Here is a 15,507-nt window from a genome sequence, read left to right as displayed (position 1 = left end):
GCAGTTTTGGTGTTTTAAATGATTCTAGGGGTGTAATGGTACACTTATTCGTACCGAAAATTGTACCGAAAAAAGCAATTAAATGTTTTCTCCCCCTGCTGTACCAAAAATGTTTGAAACTGTGACTTCAAAACTGAGGTACAATGACACTACTAATGTTCCCTTTAATATTATGTATATAATTAAGTATTATGTCTAAAAATAGCCTGTTAAAGTAGGTAAAATGTTCCTAATTTAAAAAGGCACTCATGTTTTCGGTGATAGAAAAGAATGTGTGCAGTGCTGATTTACAGTCATTTATGTGCTTGTCTTGAAATAATATCTAATGTGTGATACTAATTATGATATACTAATGTTCTTTTTTCTCTTCTTTTTCCTGACAGACTGTGAGTGAGAAAGACTGGCGAGACTTTGTCATCGCATCATCCTATGCAATGTGGTGAATTGTTAGGCCTATTGCTCATTATTGTCTATAGGCTATTTTAGTCATTTAAATAACATAGGTTATCTTAATATATTGATTAATGACATTGTATTATAATAGCCTGTTACACCACCTAAATATGTATTTACTTCCTTCTAATTCTCGTTGTCAGTGCAGGCTTGTTTAGCTTAATATTGACAGTTATGAAAAGTGACTAGTGTAGCCTGCATAAAAAAAATTTTGAACATAAAACAACAGGACAAAAATATAGTTGATGACTAGACATAATCATTTCATGACTCTAGACACTTCTTTGTGAAGACAGTAGCATAATACAGTTAAATAATATGTTCTTTAGCCATTCAGAAACAGCTGTCATGTGCGTGGGTAAAATGTACCCGCTGGCGGTTTTAGGTAGGCCTATACAGCGACCCCTGGCGGTTCTAGTGTTAATATTGCAAACTGGTGTTTTCTTACCATATTATTTTAATGTATTGTCTTAATTATAAACACACTGGTTTGTAGCGCAAACTGTTCTACCATTTACTGTACTTTGGTATTCTTCTTGTTATATCCCTACATCGGCTAATGAATTGGAGGTTTCCTGAATGGAATTTTCGGACTATAAAACAAAGAGTTAAACGGTCTTTTCTTCACTCCAGCTGACGCGTTTTCACTCACCATTTGACATGTTTCCCCTCAATGCTGACACAGTTTATACGCAGTGTTTCTGTGACTGTCGAAAGCTCGTGAAGAGGCATGGGACTGGTTGTCTGTTACACATCTAGTCGTAACATTTTAACACTGCATCGTTTCACACTGTATAAGTTTGTAAAAAGCAGTGCTAACCCTGTTACAACTGTGAAACGTTCCAGGGGTCAAAAGCTGGGTTTAGAACAACAATAACCCATAGTTAGTAGGCTATAAAAAGCCCTCTTGGCTTGTTAGTTTGTATTTTTAAAAAGTTTTTTTTTCAATAGCACCTTGAGGTCTCAGATATGGCTATGAGCATCTATGCAGCTGTCTGGAGTCTTTCTTTACCAGCACCGTAACAGAGGTAAATACTCCTCATATTATGTGACTTGCTCTTTGCACATAGTGTCTCTTCCTGTTTTTCTCTCCCAGTCCCGAACTCTCTCTCTCAGGAGCATCTTCCCTCTCTCCCACTTTAGTTTTCTTTCTCCCCTATCCTCCATCTGCCTCCTATCAGGCTGTCTCTCTTTATTACAGACTGCCTGCGTCTCTCACCTTGTCCCCTGAAAACCCCGCCTCGCGAATTAGACCCAGAGAGAGACGGAGTGACTGAACAGCCGAACCGATAGAGGACCGAGAGAGCGGCCAAAACCAGTGAAAGTGATGACAGGTTATTTTTCACCAGCCCTCGCTAGACAGCGCAATGCTGTTTTCTCTTCTCCTCTGACACATGGAAGATTTAATCTAGCCATCTCTGGGCGGCCCTTCCGCTCCTGTAACCAAATGAAAGCCATGATTACACATGTTACAGGCGGAGGGTGGTCTGAGGCCTCTGCGCCAAAAAAAGGCCAGAGCAGCAGATTCGCCGGGTTCGGCAGGGTGATTCAGAGTGCGTGCGGACTTGCTTGCATGTAAAACATTTCCTTTATTGTTATGGAGGTTTATTGTTTGTGCGCCAGGTGGGAGACATCTTGAACCATAAAAGTGAATCGTACACCGAGGACTCGCATGCTGCTGCTTTAAATGATTATTCTAATGGCCTTCCTCCTCATCTAAATTTCTCCTCCCTTCCTCTCATCCTCTTCTGAAGGAGAACCGCTTTGACTAATATTACATGCAGCAGGGCACAGGCATAGCTTTCTATTTTTATATACTATGACATATGAGTCATAGCAAGTTTATGGTGCTGTATACTAGAAATTATACCATGTAGATTTCTCTAAGAGACTGCTTAACCTGATGTATAATTGCTGTGACACATCAAAAGATGGCACAACCCTTTCCATTCATGTAATTACAACAGTTGGTGGAGATTTTCAAAGTGATTCAGTGGTTTCTGCAGTTTTGCCCTCAAGGAGTCTTGTGACTGTCTCTTTAAGAGTCAAGTGAGTCCTATATCACTGCATGCAATATTTATTCTATTCCACTGCAAGGCCTTAATGGTTATTTTCCCAGCCAGCTGAGTGCACCATAACTCCAGCACAAAGCAGCAGGGAACATGGAAATCAGAGGGATATTTTATGTTTAGATAAGAATGTCTAATCGGAGAATGCACTCGGATAAAAGCCTCTCATACGCTCATGATGCTGTGACTACGCAGTTTTATGTTTGCGAACTCTGATTAAGGCGATGATTTTTCTGATTTTGACTGAAAACACAATTTGAATAATTTAACCTTATTGTCACTGGCTTAGAGAGCAAAGCATTCATTATTTTAAGTGTTCAGTGTATGCCTATGTCTTTTTATTAACTTGATTAGGATTGTACCATCTGTATACCAGGGTTGTGCAAAATTCAGAACTGAGTCTGTCTCTCATTCTCCCTGCCCAAGCAGTCACAGTTTGCTTCCCGAACTTTGCTTTTCTAGATGAATTTCAATTCATTGTAATTGTGCTTCCTTACATTTAAAATCGAATTGCAATTCTACATCCTGTTTGCTACCAAAATTCTAAATCAAATTCAAATTCAAAATCAAATACACCATTCCCTTGCTGACACATAATAAATAGTTTAAAGCGGTGACACCGATGTACACCTTCCCTGTTGTCCTTGTGCGTCCCCACTGGAGTGGACTCCAGCCAAACTCTTTTAAAATCATATTATCGAATCGCCTACAGGACAGAAACTATATTTCTGACGAGCCACCAACAGGCCACCAATAACAGACTAATGTGATTTGTCAAATTGCATTTACAACGCTTTACATTCTTGATTGGATTACCCCCAGCAAAAAATTGGTTGCAGTCCTCTCCTAATCAAGTTAATCATCACTTTCACCTCAAAATGTGTAAAATGAAAAGAGAACAAGGTTCATTAAATATACAGTGCGCCAACCTCAAGTTTTAATATGATTAGTATCAATCTTTCATTTCAGAAAGGGAAACAAGCTTGCAGCAATATCAGTTATGCCTCCCAATCCTGTTTGGAATCGAAAACAGTTTAGCTCGGAGGATTATTTGCAGTCAATTGAATCTGTATTTAGTTACAAAACTGCAAAGCCAAGGCACCTCTATGAGAAGCTTGCTTTTTTGTTCTCCATAAACAAACAATAACTAAAGAATGCTTGGAGTTATGGAGGCTCTCAGGGAAAACATGTCATTTGCAAGGTGATAAATATTTTAGTGTGCTAATTACTTTAGTTGTTAACTTCTCCTTTTGAGAACTGACGTGGTTGCATGCTAATTGTTCTTTAATGACTGTGTACCGGGTAGTCTTACTCTGCTGGGAGGGATATATACTTACCTTGATTTTCTTTTTCTCATCATTTAGACAGACATGCGTTTTGTTATTATGTACTAGAGGTGTTTTCCCGCACTAGCAGCCAGGCATTGCAAGCCAGCTGGCACCAGCACACACACCGTCACGCCCAACATGTCACTGACACACCTCTCTTTCTCTCTCTCTCTCTGTATTTCTTTATTTACATCATTCTCGCTTCATGATGCGGGGAGATGGAAGCACCTTAGGCAACAGAATGATGCAACAAGACCTGTGGGATGTGGAGTGTGACAGGACATTCCTCACAGGGAAGCTGTCACAAGACAACATCTGTCCTGACGCTCCACTAACCTGGCTTTCATTGTTCATCTACAGCATCAGGCGACTGTCATATCTATCTATCTATCTATCTATCTGGCTATCGATTTATCCATTCATCTGTCTGTCTTTCTGTCCATCCGTCTATGAATGTATCTGTCCATACTATATGATCTCTAAATGACATGGGTCAGGTTATGAATGTGCTACTCAGGGCCTACAATCATTAAGTTACATATGGTTTCCAAAATGTGTTTCTGTTTGTTTGAATATTTAAAATGTCACATAAAGACATTTAATTCTTAAGAGAATGTGTTTTATTTGTATTTATAACCACCAAACTCAAAAGTCAAAAATGAGAGGGATAAATTAACACAAAAGCAGAAACAAAAAAGAATAAAAAAGGAAGATTTTGATGAAAATCCAAGAAAGAATATATATATATATATATATGCACTGTGTGTGTATATATATATATATATATATATATATATATACTGCTTATAAATCTTTGCCTTCCTTTACATCCAATTATTCTGAAATTTTGACTGAGTTTTTAGAGTTTTGGTTAAATTTTCTCAATCGGTAATTAAATTCAAAGTGTTGAGAAGAGTGCATTGAATGTATAGCTGCAGTTTTTTTTTTTTAAGTTCAACACCACTTTGATTTTTTTTTTTTTTTTTTTTTTTTACTTTTAAGGCAGAATTTAAACTTTTCAATTTTAGTGTTTTTTAAAACAGTTCACCACTGCAGTCTTGTGGGTGGCTGACCTCACTAAATCTGTGCCTACAGCTCATCATCTCTTCTTTAGAACAATTTTTTTTTTGATAAAGTGAATAGGCGACTTGCTGACTCCAGACCAGCATGCTGTCCACTCCTGTTAAGATATAGCGGTGGTGAGATGCAGATGGTGAGATACTGTTTATTCTCTTTGCTTTCACTAACTTCAGTCTGTGTGCATTGAATTTATTTAATACACGAGTTTCACAATTTTAGTTGAATTACTGAAATAAATGAACTTTTCCACGGCATTCTAATTTATTGAGATGCACCTGTATATATATATATATATATATACACTCCTCTCTTTACCAGCTTCAGGTCTGATACCAAACAAAAAACTGTTCTCCTTGATAGGATGGCATCCAATTTAATGAACTCTTCAGCTCAACTCACGTATTCTCCTACATGCTTTGTTGTCGCTGTTTCTTTCAAATGTCAAGCTCGTCCTCTGTTCTTGTTTAGCTCGCCATGTCTCTTTTCCTGCTAAAACCTGCTCAGTGATCTAATTTATTAAATGTCATGTAGGAACTGCGCTGGCGCAGAATGAGTCCTGTCATATTTATATTACGTCAGTATATACAGTCAGCTGGAAGTGTAATATGATATTGATTTTGATATCGATTGAATTAACTGGACGAGTCCATTAGTGTTTTACATTTGTATAAAATTATTTTAGATGTAAAATAGAAAGCTCTCATCCGTGGTTGCCAGAACCTCACAGTAAAAATCAACGTTTCAAGCGTTATGGGAGGCTGTGCCTCTGTATTTTACATTTCACAACTATGGACTATACTATGTCATTAACTGATGTTAACTTACCAACGTACTGTAGGCTACTTGAACAATTCAAATCTGCTTTGTGGAATATAGCAGATTGTATAATCTTAAATATAGGCTAATGATAATCGCCATAATTGTACAGGTGATTAAACAGAAGGCCACATTATGACTTGCGTTAATCAAAAACGCAATTTATATGCATTTATATGAACCATAGCTAAAAATAGGCCCAGACACCACAGTATTATAAAACACCAACAGGCTTTCAAATGAAATAATTCAACAAACAACTAAGTCAAAACATGTAACACCCTGATAAACGTAAATTATTGCAAAAATATAGCCTAATAAAATACGACGCGAAAGCTCTTGCAGGAAAGTCTTTACTATTTTCTACCAGGAATGTATTTTTACCATTTTAAACGGTTTCTAGAAACAAAACAGTTTTCGGACTGTAAACGACATGTCATTTCTTGTTGAATGTTAATAAAATGTTGATGCAAATGTAGTAGGCTACATGGTGAAATACATCCAAAACCCTTTTTTTTTTTTTACAGTGAAATTACATTGATTGTCCATTAAATCTAATGTAGTTTTATTTACATTTCACAAGGTAACCAATTAACACCTATTTGCTGTAGCATAATTTTTCTGTTAAAATTACTTTTTTAAAAATACAATAGTCCTCCCGGCTTAAAGCTGGCTTGTCCATTTGTAGAAGAATGTCTAATCATCACTGCTCTCGTGAAGTGTCCTTTTCTCAGCAATAGGTGTCCGATAGTGAGCAAAAACAACTTTGTGAACTTCTTCCTCCCGGTGTTCGTGAAGACAACCTCCGCTGAGTTTCCTCGCGCTCACAATCCATTCATCTTGAGTAACAGTTTAACATGGCACGGAAGAACAAATCGCGTCCTTGTGTCCGGTAGAACGATGACAAAATAACGCGCCCCCATTTTCCGAGGATCGGGGTGTCATCCCCTTCTGTCTGCTGAATAGGGTCTACCTGTAAGATACTTCTTTTGAGGGGTGGGACCCCACCGGCGCTGTCACGAGAAGAGGCGGTCCGTGCACTGGCTTGGAAAAGGATTGGAAAAGTAAAGACCGTCTCCTGCGCTGATTGGGGGCCCGGAGGGAAGAGCGAGGAGGGCGGGAGGATTGCGCTCACGAGCCTTTGTGTTTCACTTCTAATATCTCACATATCAATAACCGAGCGCGCGAGCAGACGGACCCCACGCGCTATGTATTCTACTGCGCGCGAGCTCGGTAAGGGCCTTGATCCGCTTTCAGTCGGCTCTTCCACTACGGACTGAGACGGGAACGAGGGGAAAAACTGTTGTAGTTTTGACTTGAACTGTTTGGAAGGACTTGGTTTTACAGTGAGGACAGGTTTGGAGTGGTTTTGGTTTGGGATTTGAGCGCGCTGCGTCTTTGCGAGAAGACTGCTGTTAGGTGCTGAGTGAAGTTGGCATGATGTTGACGTTGGTGCTAGGCGCAGTGTGGTTAGTGTGTCATGCATACGCACAGAACGAGACAGAACCCATCGTACTGGAGGGGAAATGCTTGGTCGTGTGCGACTCAAATCCCACCTCGGATCCCACTGGGACGGCTCTTGGGATATCGGTGCGCTCGGGAAGCGCCAAAGTGGCTTTTTCCGTGGTGAGGAACACGAACCACGAGCCGTCGGAGATGAGCAATCGAACAATGGTGATCTACTTCGATCAGGTAAATTTTCACTCTGGAAATGGGCACTTCTTTTGTTTGATGTTACTTTTTACGCGTTCGCCAGTTGGGAATTGCGGGAGGATTTTTGTGTCACGGTTACAAATACAAACTAGATCACAAAATCAAAGAAATATCACAGCAATTAAACATTTAACTGATATGTGTAGTCTGGGGAGGTGTCACATTTTCTTCCACTTCGTTAAAGGTCAATTACAGGCTAATGGCTTTCAATTATATCTTAATAGCCGTGAACTTCTTTTTCGAGTCATAAAACTATTCTCCATCTGCTCTTGTATATATAATGAATCACGAAATGCTTTAAACGGGTTGCTGCTCTTTTGTAAAACTTCAAGTAAGAGCCAAAACTTAAAGTAAAAAGACGCGATATTACGTATTATTTGACTTTCATTCTGATGTCTGCATCCTCCTTTAGGTACTTGTGAACGTTGGTAAAAGTTTCGACGAGGAAAGGAGCAATTTCTTCGCCCCGCGCAAAGGGATATACAGTTTTAATTTCCACGTAGTGAAAGTGTATAATCGTCAAACGATCCAGGTAAGTGCTCATACCTTTATGCTCACCAATGTCTGAAGTGTTCTGTGGTGTGCGTGTGACAGTAAAGTGTGTGGCGAAATGTGAAAATTTCAGTCGCCTAGAGAGGAACGCTTTCTTTTATTCTCTCAATTAGCACGAGATTAACAACCAGCCCAAAATTGGGCGCGTACACAAGACTGGCGCGTGTTCAGGACCATGGACAGAGAACGCGCGTGACAGATTCGCCTCCTGTTTTTGTTGAAGTCTGCACAGCACAAATAGCCGAATGAAATAATTCTATATATTATAATATTTATATATGCGATGCTTATAAATATGTAGGCTGTCTTTGGCTAATTAAAGCGCAGTCGCTGTCTTGTCTCTCAGAGGATTCACAATTACATCCCGTTATTCCGCTCTGATCGAAGACTGATTTAGAAGCCAGTGGAATCATACATTTCCCTATTCATCACTGAAATGCACTGAAACATTGACTAATTGAAGACAATGAGCTGGAGCTGTGTATACGACACATACACAAACAAATATAAGATGAGACGATACATATATCGAAACCAAAGCTCTAGTCCAACAAAATAATTCAATTAGGGCAAATATTACAAGAGCAAGCGCTTGAATAGTCTTGTATTGGAGGGCCTATTTAAATTGTTCGGTTTTTCTACCGTGTTCACAGGAATTACAAGAATTATATTTGCAACATACATTTATTTATACCTTTTTTATCAGATGCAATGGTTTTGTGCACAATCAGGTAAAGGACAATATTAGGGTGTGCTGTGCATTAAGTGTGAAAGGCCAGACTTTTGAGGACAGAACAGTCTTTTCAATTGATTATTTTAAAATAAAAGGATTGTTCTAATAATGCTTAGTTACTAATTCGTTACTAACTAATTATAACTAGTTTGTAACTAATGTGTCCAGACCAAGCAGAAAAAGTATTTGTATTTTTTTAAGCATATTATCTTGGATAGATTTTTTTCTTCCTTTTTTTATTGAACAAAGTTGTCCTCAACTCCTTCCTTATTTTTGGCTGGAGTAACACAGCTGACTATGTGTGAAATGCTTTGTTTAGCTGATAGAATAAATATTTTCTTTGTTCTTCTTTATAAACTTCACACTTAGTACTTCAAAGAAAACATGAACTCCACTCTGTTGATCTGAGAGGGCGGAGCAGGCCTCTCTATTAGCATGCAGAACATATGATAAACACACACACACACACACAGACAGTGATCTGAAATGCTCCATAAATAATCCAGCAACACACACAGTATATATGGATCTCTGAATTGTTTGGAAGTGAAACTGCATGCTTTGGGTGTACATATATTTTAGCTATTTTATTGCAAAACCTCTGGTCATATCCCTATAGTCAATTTTATATTGTGTCACAGAGTAATGTACTTAAATCCTCAAAGGACAAGTCCATCTGACAACATTGGAGTCTGATGGGCAAAAGTTTTTTAAAATTCTGGTCTGGTTTAGGTGTCGAAATCAAGGAATGACATTGTCTATTTAAAATTCTAGTCAGTTGTTTTCATTATAAGTTAATTGTATCATAAAACTCACAAACATGATTTAGTTAATGCATATTATGTAAGCTTTGGGGATACTGACACAGACTGAGGAGTCTGGCACAATGCGATTCAAATTGTCACAGAAAGTTCTTCTCATGCAAAGCTTGAAGCAACACTTTTCAACAGACAAAGCAGCAGACAGCCATGCATTTGAATATTGATTGCAGATATACTGCCCATATTTTGTGGAGCACAATTCTCTTTGAACTCGCAGATGTGACAGACGGTAATTAAGAAAATTACTCTCTGACCTAAAATAATGACCCTGTGAATAGATATGACAAAGGAGAAGGAAAACATTTTGTCGTCGCTTGTGTCCAACCATTATGTATGACTGAGACAGGCAAAGGGACTGAGAGAGAGAGAGAGAGAGAAAGAGGGGGGTTGTCCTCCATCACTCCACTGCGTCATTTGGACAGGAAGCTGTCTGTTGGTTCTGTTAAATGCAGCATTAAATTGTGTGTTGCGATTCGTTCGCATTATCTCACATCTCATGTTTGGGTTCTTCCATACAATGGTCCATTTATATGTTTTACATGTACTTGAAGAATGAGGATAGAATTAGAATTACAGGGCCTTAAAGCTGGAGGTTTGTTTTTTTGAAAGGTGAAAGGCAGCCGAAAAAACGGTATAGCGTGCATGATGATTTTCTCACTTGTGATTCTGCGAACAAATGCATTGAGTCATGATGAGGGTTTGTTAGTGGTGAGCCTTTTGTGGCTTTTTATCTCTGTGTAAGAGTGGTTTCTCATTGTGTAGCAGTGTTTTTGCATATTGATAATGATAGCATCTGATTTAGTCTATCTGATGGTCACGCACAACATTCAAAGGTGCCTTTCCAATAATCGCAAGCTTATTCCTTATCGAGAGATCTTTTGCCGTATCAAATGTCATTTTCGCTCTTCTTCTGGCTCGGTCTGAAGATGGCTGGCGTAGGAAAACAGACACAAATAAAGCAATGTGCCATTTTCATTTGCCCTGGCAAAAGCCCATAAATGCTTTGATCAACTTTTATGATTTCACGGGGAGCTGCCTACTGTATTATCAAGGGGCTTGTCAGCGTGCAAAAGAAAAAGAACAAAAATAGATTATGCATATTATTGTTAGTTAGGAGATTAAAACAGGCTTTGATTTATACTAATAACATTGCCCCATTGGGGTTTTGTATGCGTGTTTTATTCAGCCGAGCAATACCTGCTTAGTTATTTAAATACTCTATTTTTCAAGAAAATTCACTTTTCAGTTTCTTAAAGCAAAATTAGACAGACAAAAGAAAGTATGAGCGTATGTTCTTTTGCACCAATGGGATTCGACCAGCTAATCTATATGCTTCCATGTTCCAGGTGAGCCTAATGCACAACGGCTGGCCAGTGATCTCGGCCTTCGCCGGGGATCAGGACGTCACACGCGAAGCGGCCAGTAACGGCGTTCTGATTCAAATGGAGAAAGGTGACCGCGCCTACCTCAAGCTGGAGCGAGGCAACCTGATGGGCGGCTGGAAGTACTCCACCTTCTCCGGCTTCCTGGTCTTCCCTCTGTAGAGGAGGGGCACGTCACGTTGGGACTATTGCTCTTTAGCTCGCCGGCTTGTGGGAGATAGAAGGGATAAGAGGGCGGATAAGAGATAGAATGATAGCGAGATTGTAAAGAAAGCATATAGGAAGAGAAAATTTAGTGTGGCAGGCTCTCAGTCGCACTCACTTTGCTCTGCTGCTTGACTTCAGCTCTGGACAGCCAAAACTTTTTTTTATTATCCTTATGATAATTGAAATAATATGGAAAGAAAGCATACAGAGGACCGTAGCCCTTCCCACCCCCCTCTTACTCATCCCATTACAAGCAACCCTCAAATGTCTTCATCTGCTTTGAGGATTGCCCTTCAATAGTCCAGACCCCCATTTCACACTGGTCACATCTTTGTATATTCTATTCATACGTACATACTGTGTGTCTTAAATGCCATTGTCATTCCTCTCAGTCCAGTCGCCCCTTCTTTTCTGGCTTCCTTCAGCTCACCCTTTCTTGTCTCTGAGAGGGCGTCTTTGCTCTGTCATGACTGAAGGATCTCTGAATCCCCACGAAAAGACTGCATACTGGATATATACATATATAAATACGTAAAAAAGTTTCTATATGATTATGATATACTCAACGCCTAACTGAATCTGGTCGACTCTCTGTATTTCTGTATTTCAGTGTTAATACTTAGTGATTGTGTGTGGATTTTCAGGCTGCTGTCCAACTACCAATGCTTCTTGTTTTTGTTTCGGTCAAAAATGTGGCTAAGATGAAACTATATCAGAAATACTATAAAGTACAAAGTTTTATCATCATTGATTGTAAGATATATGTGAATATTTAGCAGACAAAATCCTCCCTTTTAATCAATTAACCATTGTTTCTTTTTCTTTGATTCAATAAAAATTAAATGGTACTTTTTATTTTTCTTAATCTGATTCTGTGCTTTTGAAATTTTAAGATTGTCGCCTACAGGTTTTAGAGAGCTACAAACACAAATCATTTCACTAAAATGACTCCTGACAAAGCTCTATGTGTGTGTCTGTGAGTGCCACAGAGACACAATGACACACTCTCAGTGTGTCTCATTGTGCTCTCTCATGATGTAGATATGCTTGGCTGGCCTCTCTCTCCCTGTCTCTGTCTCTTTCTCTCTCTACCGGGTGATTGGGGCCTCTCTCTGCTGCACTCAAGGCTCTAATGAGCTCCTGGGGGGAAATTAGCGCTTGCATAATAAGCAAACCCCACTGTTTACACAAAAATCATGTTGCATGTACATCTTTCCTACTCTTTTTCTTTCATTTTTACTTTTGCTTTGTCCTTGAGGCATTTCATACCATGAAAGAGATTTTTAATCCATGTGATTCTTGGCTTCATTTGATGACAGTCTCCATCATCCCATATTTATTTTAGCTGTACCATGCACAAGAGCTGTAACCAAACTAAAAATACTTATAATTGGACAGAAAGGTTGAAATCGAGTCATATTTGTATTTGCATAATAACAAACACAAAAATGGAACCAGAGATGAACCCTCACCCTATCCTTCCAACATAGCAGCAGGAGCTCAGCATTCTGACAGGCAACGCTCACCTCAGCACATTATACCGCTATCTCTTCACAATGCGAAAAAATTCTGCGTTTGAGGGCCCTCTCAAGAAAACTTGCTGCTTCGGTGCTTACCGTTCTGAGGATATGAAGAGGGTGAATAGGCAAGTGTTGAGCTGTGAAATGTTAACACAGCACCATAAGAGCCGTAGTGTCCCTGCTGGCCTGCGCCCATGACAGTACAGGCCCGTTTAAAACCACTCATTAGTGTCTGCTCGCTTATCATTTGTCTGAGCAGAACTATGGAATGAGAGCTGAGGGGCATGTGGGAAATGAAGAGGAAAATGTTGCGAGAAAAAGAAAAAATGAACTTAGGCTGAGTGGTAATTATAACATGTTGATGTTTAAGTGCAATACATATTTTCAATTTGTGTAGTTATGATTCAAGATCAGTCTTTACCATTTGTTTGAATATTGCATTATATGTTAAACAGAGGCTACACAGTTTCCAAACCCTGCAAAACTTGACATAAAATTACAGTCAGAAAATAGAACAGTATAAAAGTAAATCTATGAGAAAAGGTGTTTGATGTTTATTTGAAACATCAGGCTTTTATAGCCCGTATAGTATTAAATAGTAAGAATATAGAGCTCACACACAAGAAGAAAAAAAAACGAAATCATAATTTTTTTCAGAGGCCCAAAACTAAGATATAAAATATGCCGTTATGTGCAGTAGTTATTTATATGGCCAAAAATTGTATTTAAATTAATGAGATTTTTATAACACTATAACAGACTATACTTATATAAATTGCATATAAATATAATTTGTCACTCAGTATGTAATATTATGATTAAAGCTCTGTTCTGTTTTCATTGTAGGGGGCAAAACATAAAATGCAATGCTGACTGAGAGATACACAGATAAATCTTCCAAAAAAGCCTGTTGTAACATATTTGATAACTACTGTACATACTTTTTGTTTCTTAAAAATATAATAGATAATCAAGTTGTATCAAAGATTATAAGCTACAATAGGTGTTATACGGTTAAGACTCACTGTTAGTGCATAAACTTGTAAGGTGTAAGTAAGGTGCACTACATTCTGAACTCATATGACTGACCAACATTTATTAGACTCTTAAATCAGCCATAAAATAAAAGTCATCAGATAAAATATGAAGGCATTCATCTGGATTTATGTCGGCGTGTGGGCGCGGTGTTATGGAGTGGGTCGCGCGAGACACGCGTCAAATGCTCCCCTACTGTGGTACGTGCCAGGTGCTATTGGCCTCTCCGGGCGCGAGCCTGGTCCGTTGACTAGAGGAACGCGGCGCGTCATCCATCTCTTCTGCTCTGACTGGATTCCCAGAGACCTCGGCCGTCGCTCATTACTGCGACGCTAGAGCGACCCATAACGACGAAAAACAGCCATATGGTGTCTCTCCTGGAAGTGAGTTCCTGTTTAAGATTGATAGAGGGGGAGATTGAGGTGGTTACATGAAGGGAGAAAAAATAAGGTGGATTTTTGTTAAAGTGCGAGGGTGACTGGAAAAAAAACATCAAACTGAGCCATTGTGCGGCTTAACGATGGCTACGGTTTCATGTACACAAATAGTCAGATTAAGCAAGGAATTGGGTTGGATTAATATATTTACGACGAATGCTTAAAGCTCCTTTTAAACCCGTTTAAACGCTGTTGCATTAACCTTACTTAAATTATTCAATCAGAAATGTGATTGTTTTGACCGCCATTTTGTTTAGGCCTATATTTTTTTGTACCAAGCAACACACAATTTTTATTTGCCCTTTGATTTGAAGCTCATTTATACCTCAGGATAGAAGTGTGGCTTTATTTCTCGCAATTTTTTCTTTAGTTCTTATTTTAAAGTTTAATGTAATTTTTTCTTCTGTTTCACCATGTTTTGAGCTGAGTCAAAGTGGGAAAAATGCTTTTAAAATTATAAGTCCGGCAAGAAGAAAAGCTTGCACACATAATCATAGAAAAATTTCTTATGAAATGGTTTTATTCAAATCATATCAAATATTATTGCAGTGCAGAAATAGCTTTGGAAGCTTTGTCAAATGTTACCATGCATATTAATGCATATTTGCATGTTAAAGTCCATTTCATTAGATGCTACAGTAAATACTGAATCGAAGATGTTTTGTCTTTGCACTGAGCAAGTTTTTTTTTTTCACTTGTTTGGCCTCTGAATAAAATCATTTTGTTATATTTTCTACAATGTGGTGTGCGATCCTCTCCTCTTATTGGACTTTATCATTTTTCGAGATTGGAGTTTATTTTCGTTTACAAACTTATTCAGTAGCCTATTTGGCCCCAAGGTTTCATGGTCTTTTATTTAAAAAAAATTGTCTACATTCCTATAGTGTGATTAAAACAACAGTACTGTACTTACAGTATGAGCATGTATTATGTTTCCCTTAATTGCAGTATTGCTTTAAAGAGGTGGATCATTGCGATTTCGGTTTTTTAACATTAGTTAGTGTCTAATGTTGCTGTTTGAGCATAAACAATATCTGCAAAGTCACGAAGCTGAAAGTTCAATGCAAACTGAGATATAGTCTTTTAAAATTCTGGCAGTTTAATGCCTACCAAAACGGCTGGTAGGGACTACAACGAGTTACTTCCCGGGTTCGTGACATCACAAACCCAGATAAACCACGCCCTCGGGAAAAGGCAGCAAAATGCTGCTAGAGAAAATGCTGCGCTGCTTTAGAGAAGAGAGAGAAAACTAGGGGTGCACGTAAAAATTATGAATCACGATTCTGTCTTCTAACGATTCTAATGGATTCACAAGTTTCAAAACCAATGTTCTAAGGCAGCGGCTCTCAATCCTGTTCCTC

General features: G+C 38.6%; 1 protein-coding gene and 1 long non-coding RNA gene across 2 annotated transcripts in view; both read left to right on the top strand.

Moving 5' to 3' along the window:
* The first annotated feature begins 6,867 nt into the window (after positions 1-6,867).
* Positions 6,868-11,977, top strand: cbln1 (cerebellin 1 precursor). The gene is made up of 3 exons (XM_016550563.1): positions 6,868-7,438; positions 7,872-7,991; positions 10,912-11,977. The coding sequence occupies exons 1-3, from the start codon at positions 7,184-7,186 to the stop codon at positions 11,107-11,109; spliced, it is 573 nt and encodes a 190-aa protein (XP_016406049.1). The 5' UTR covers positions 6,868-7,183; the 3' UTR covers positions 11,110-11,977.
* A 1,933-nt stretch (positions 11,978-13,910) lies between these two features.
* LOC107738775 (uncharacterized) overlaps positions 13,911-15,507 on the top strand; it is a 37,025-nt gene continuing 35,428 nt past the window's right edge. Inside the window, exon 1 of the long non-coding RNA XR_001639925.1 lies at positions 13,911-14,092. This is a non-coding gene — a long non-coding RNA (uncharacterized LOC107738775). The remainder of the gene's footprint in view (positions 14,093-15,507) is intronic.

The sequence above is a fragment of the Sinocyclocheilus rhinocerous genome, unplaced genomic scaffold, assembly GCF_001515625.1.
Source record: "Sinocyclocheilus rhinocerous isolate Xijiao unplaced genomic scaffold, SAMN03320098_v1.1 scaffold1938, whole genome shotgun sequence".
NCBI classification, from domain to species: domain Eukaryota; kingdom Metazoa; phylum Chordata; class Actinopteri; order Cypriniformes; family Cyprinidae; genus Sinocyclocheilus; species Sinocyclocheilus rhinocerous.
This window is presented reverse-complemented; position numbering and strand designations above follow the sequence as displayed.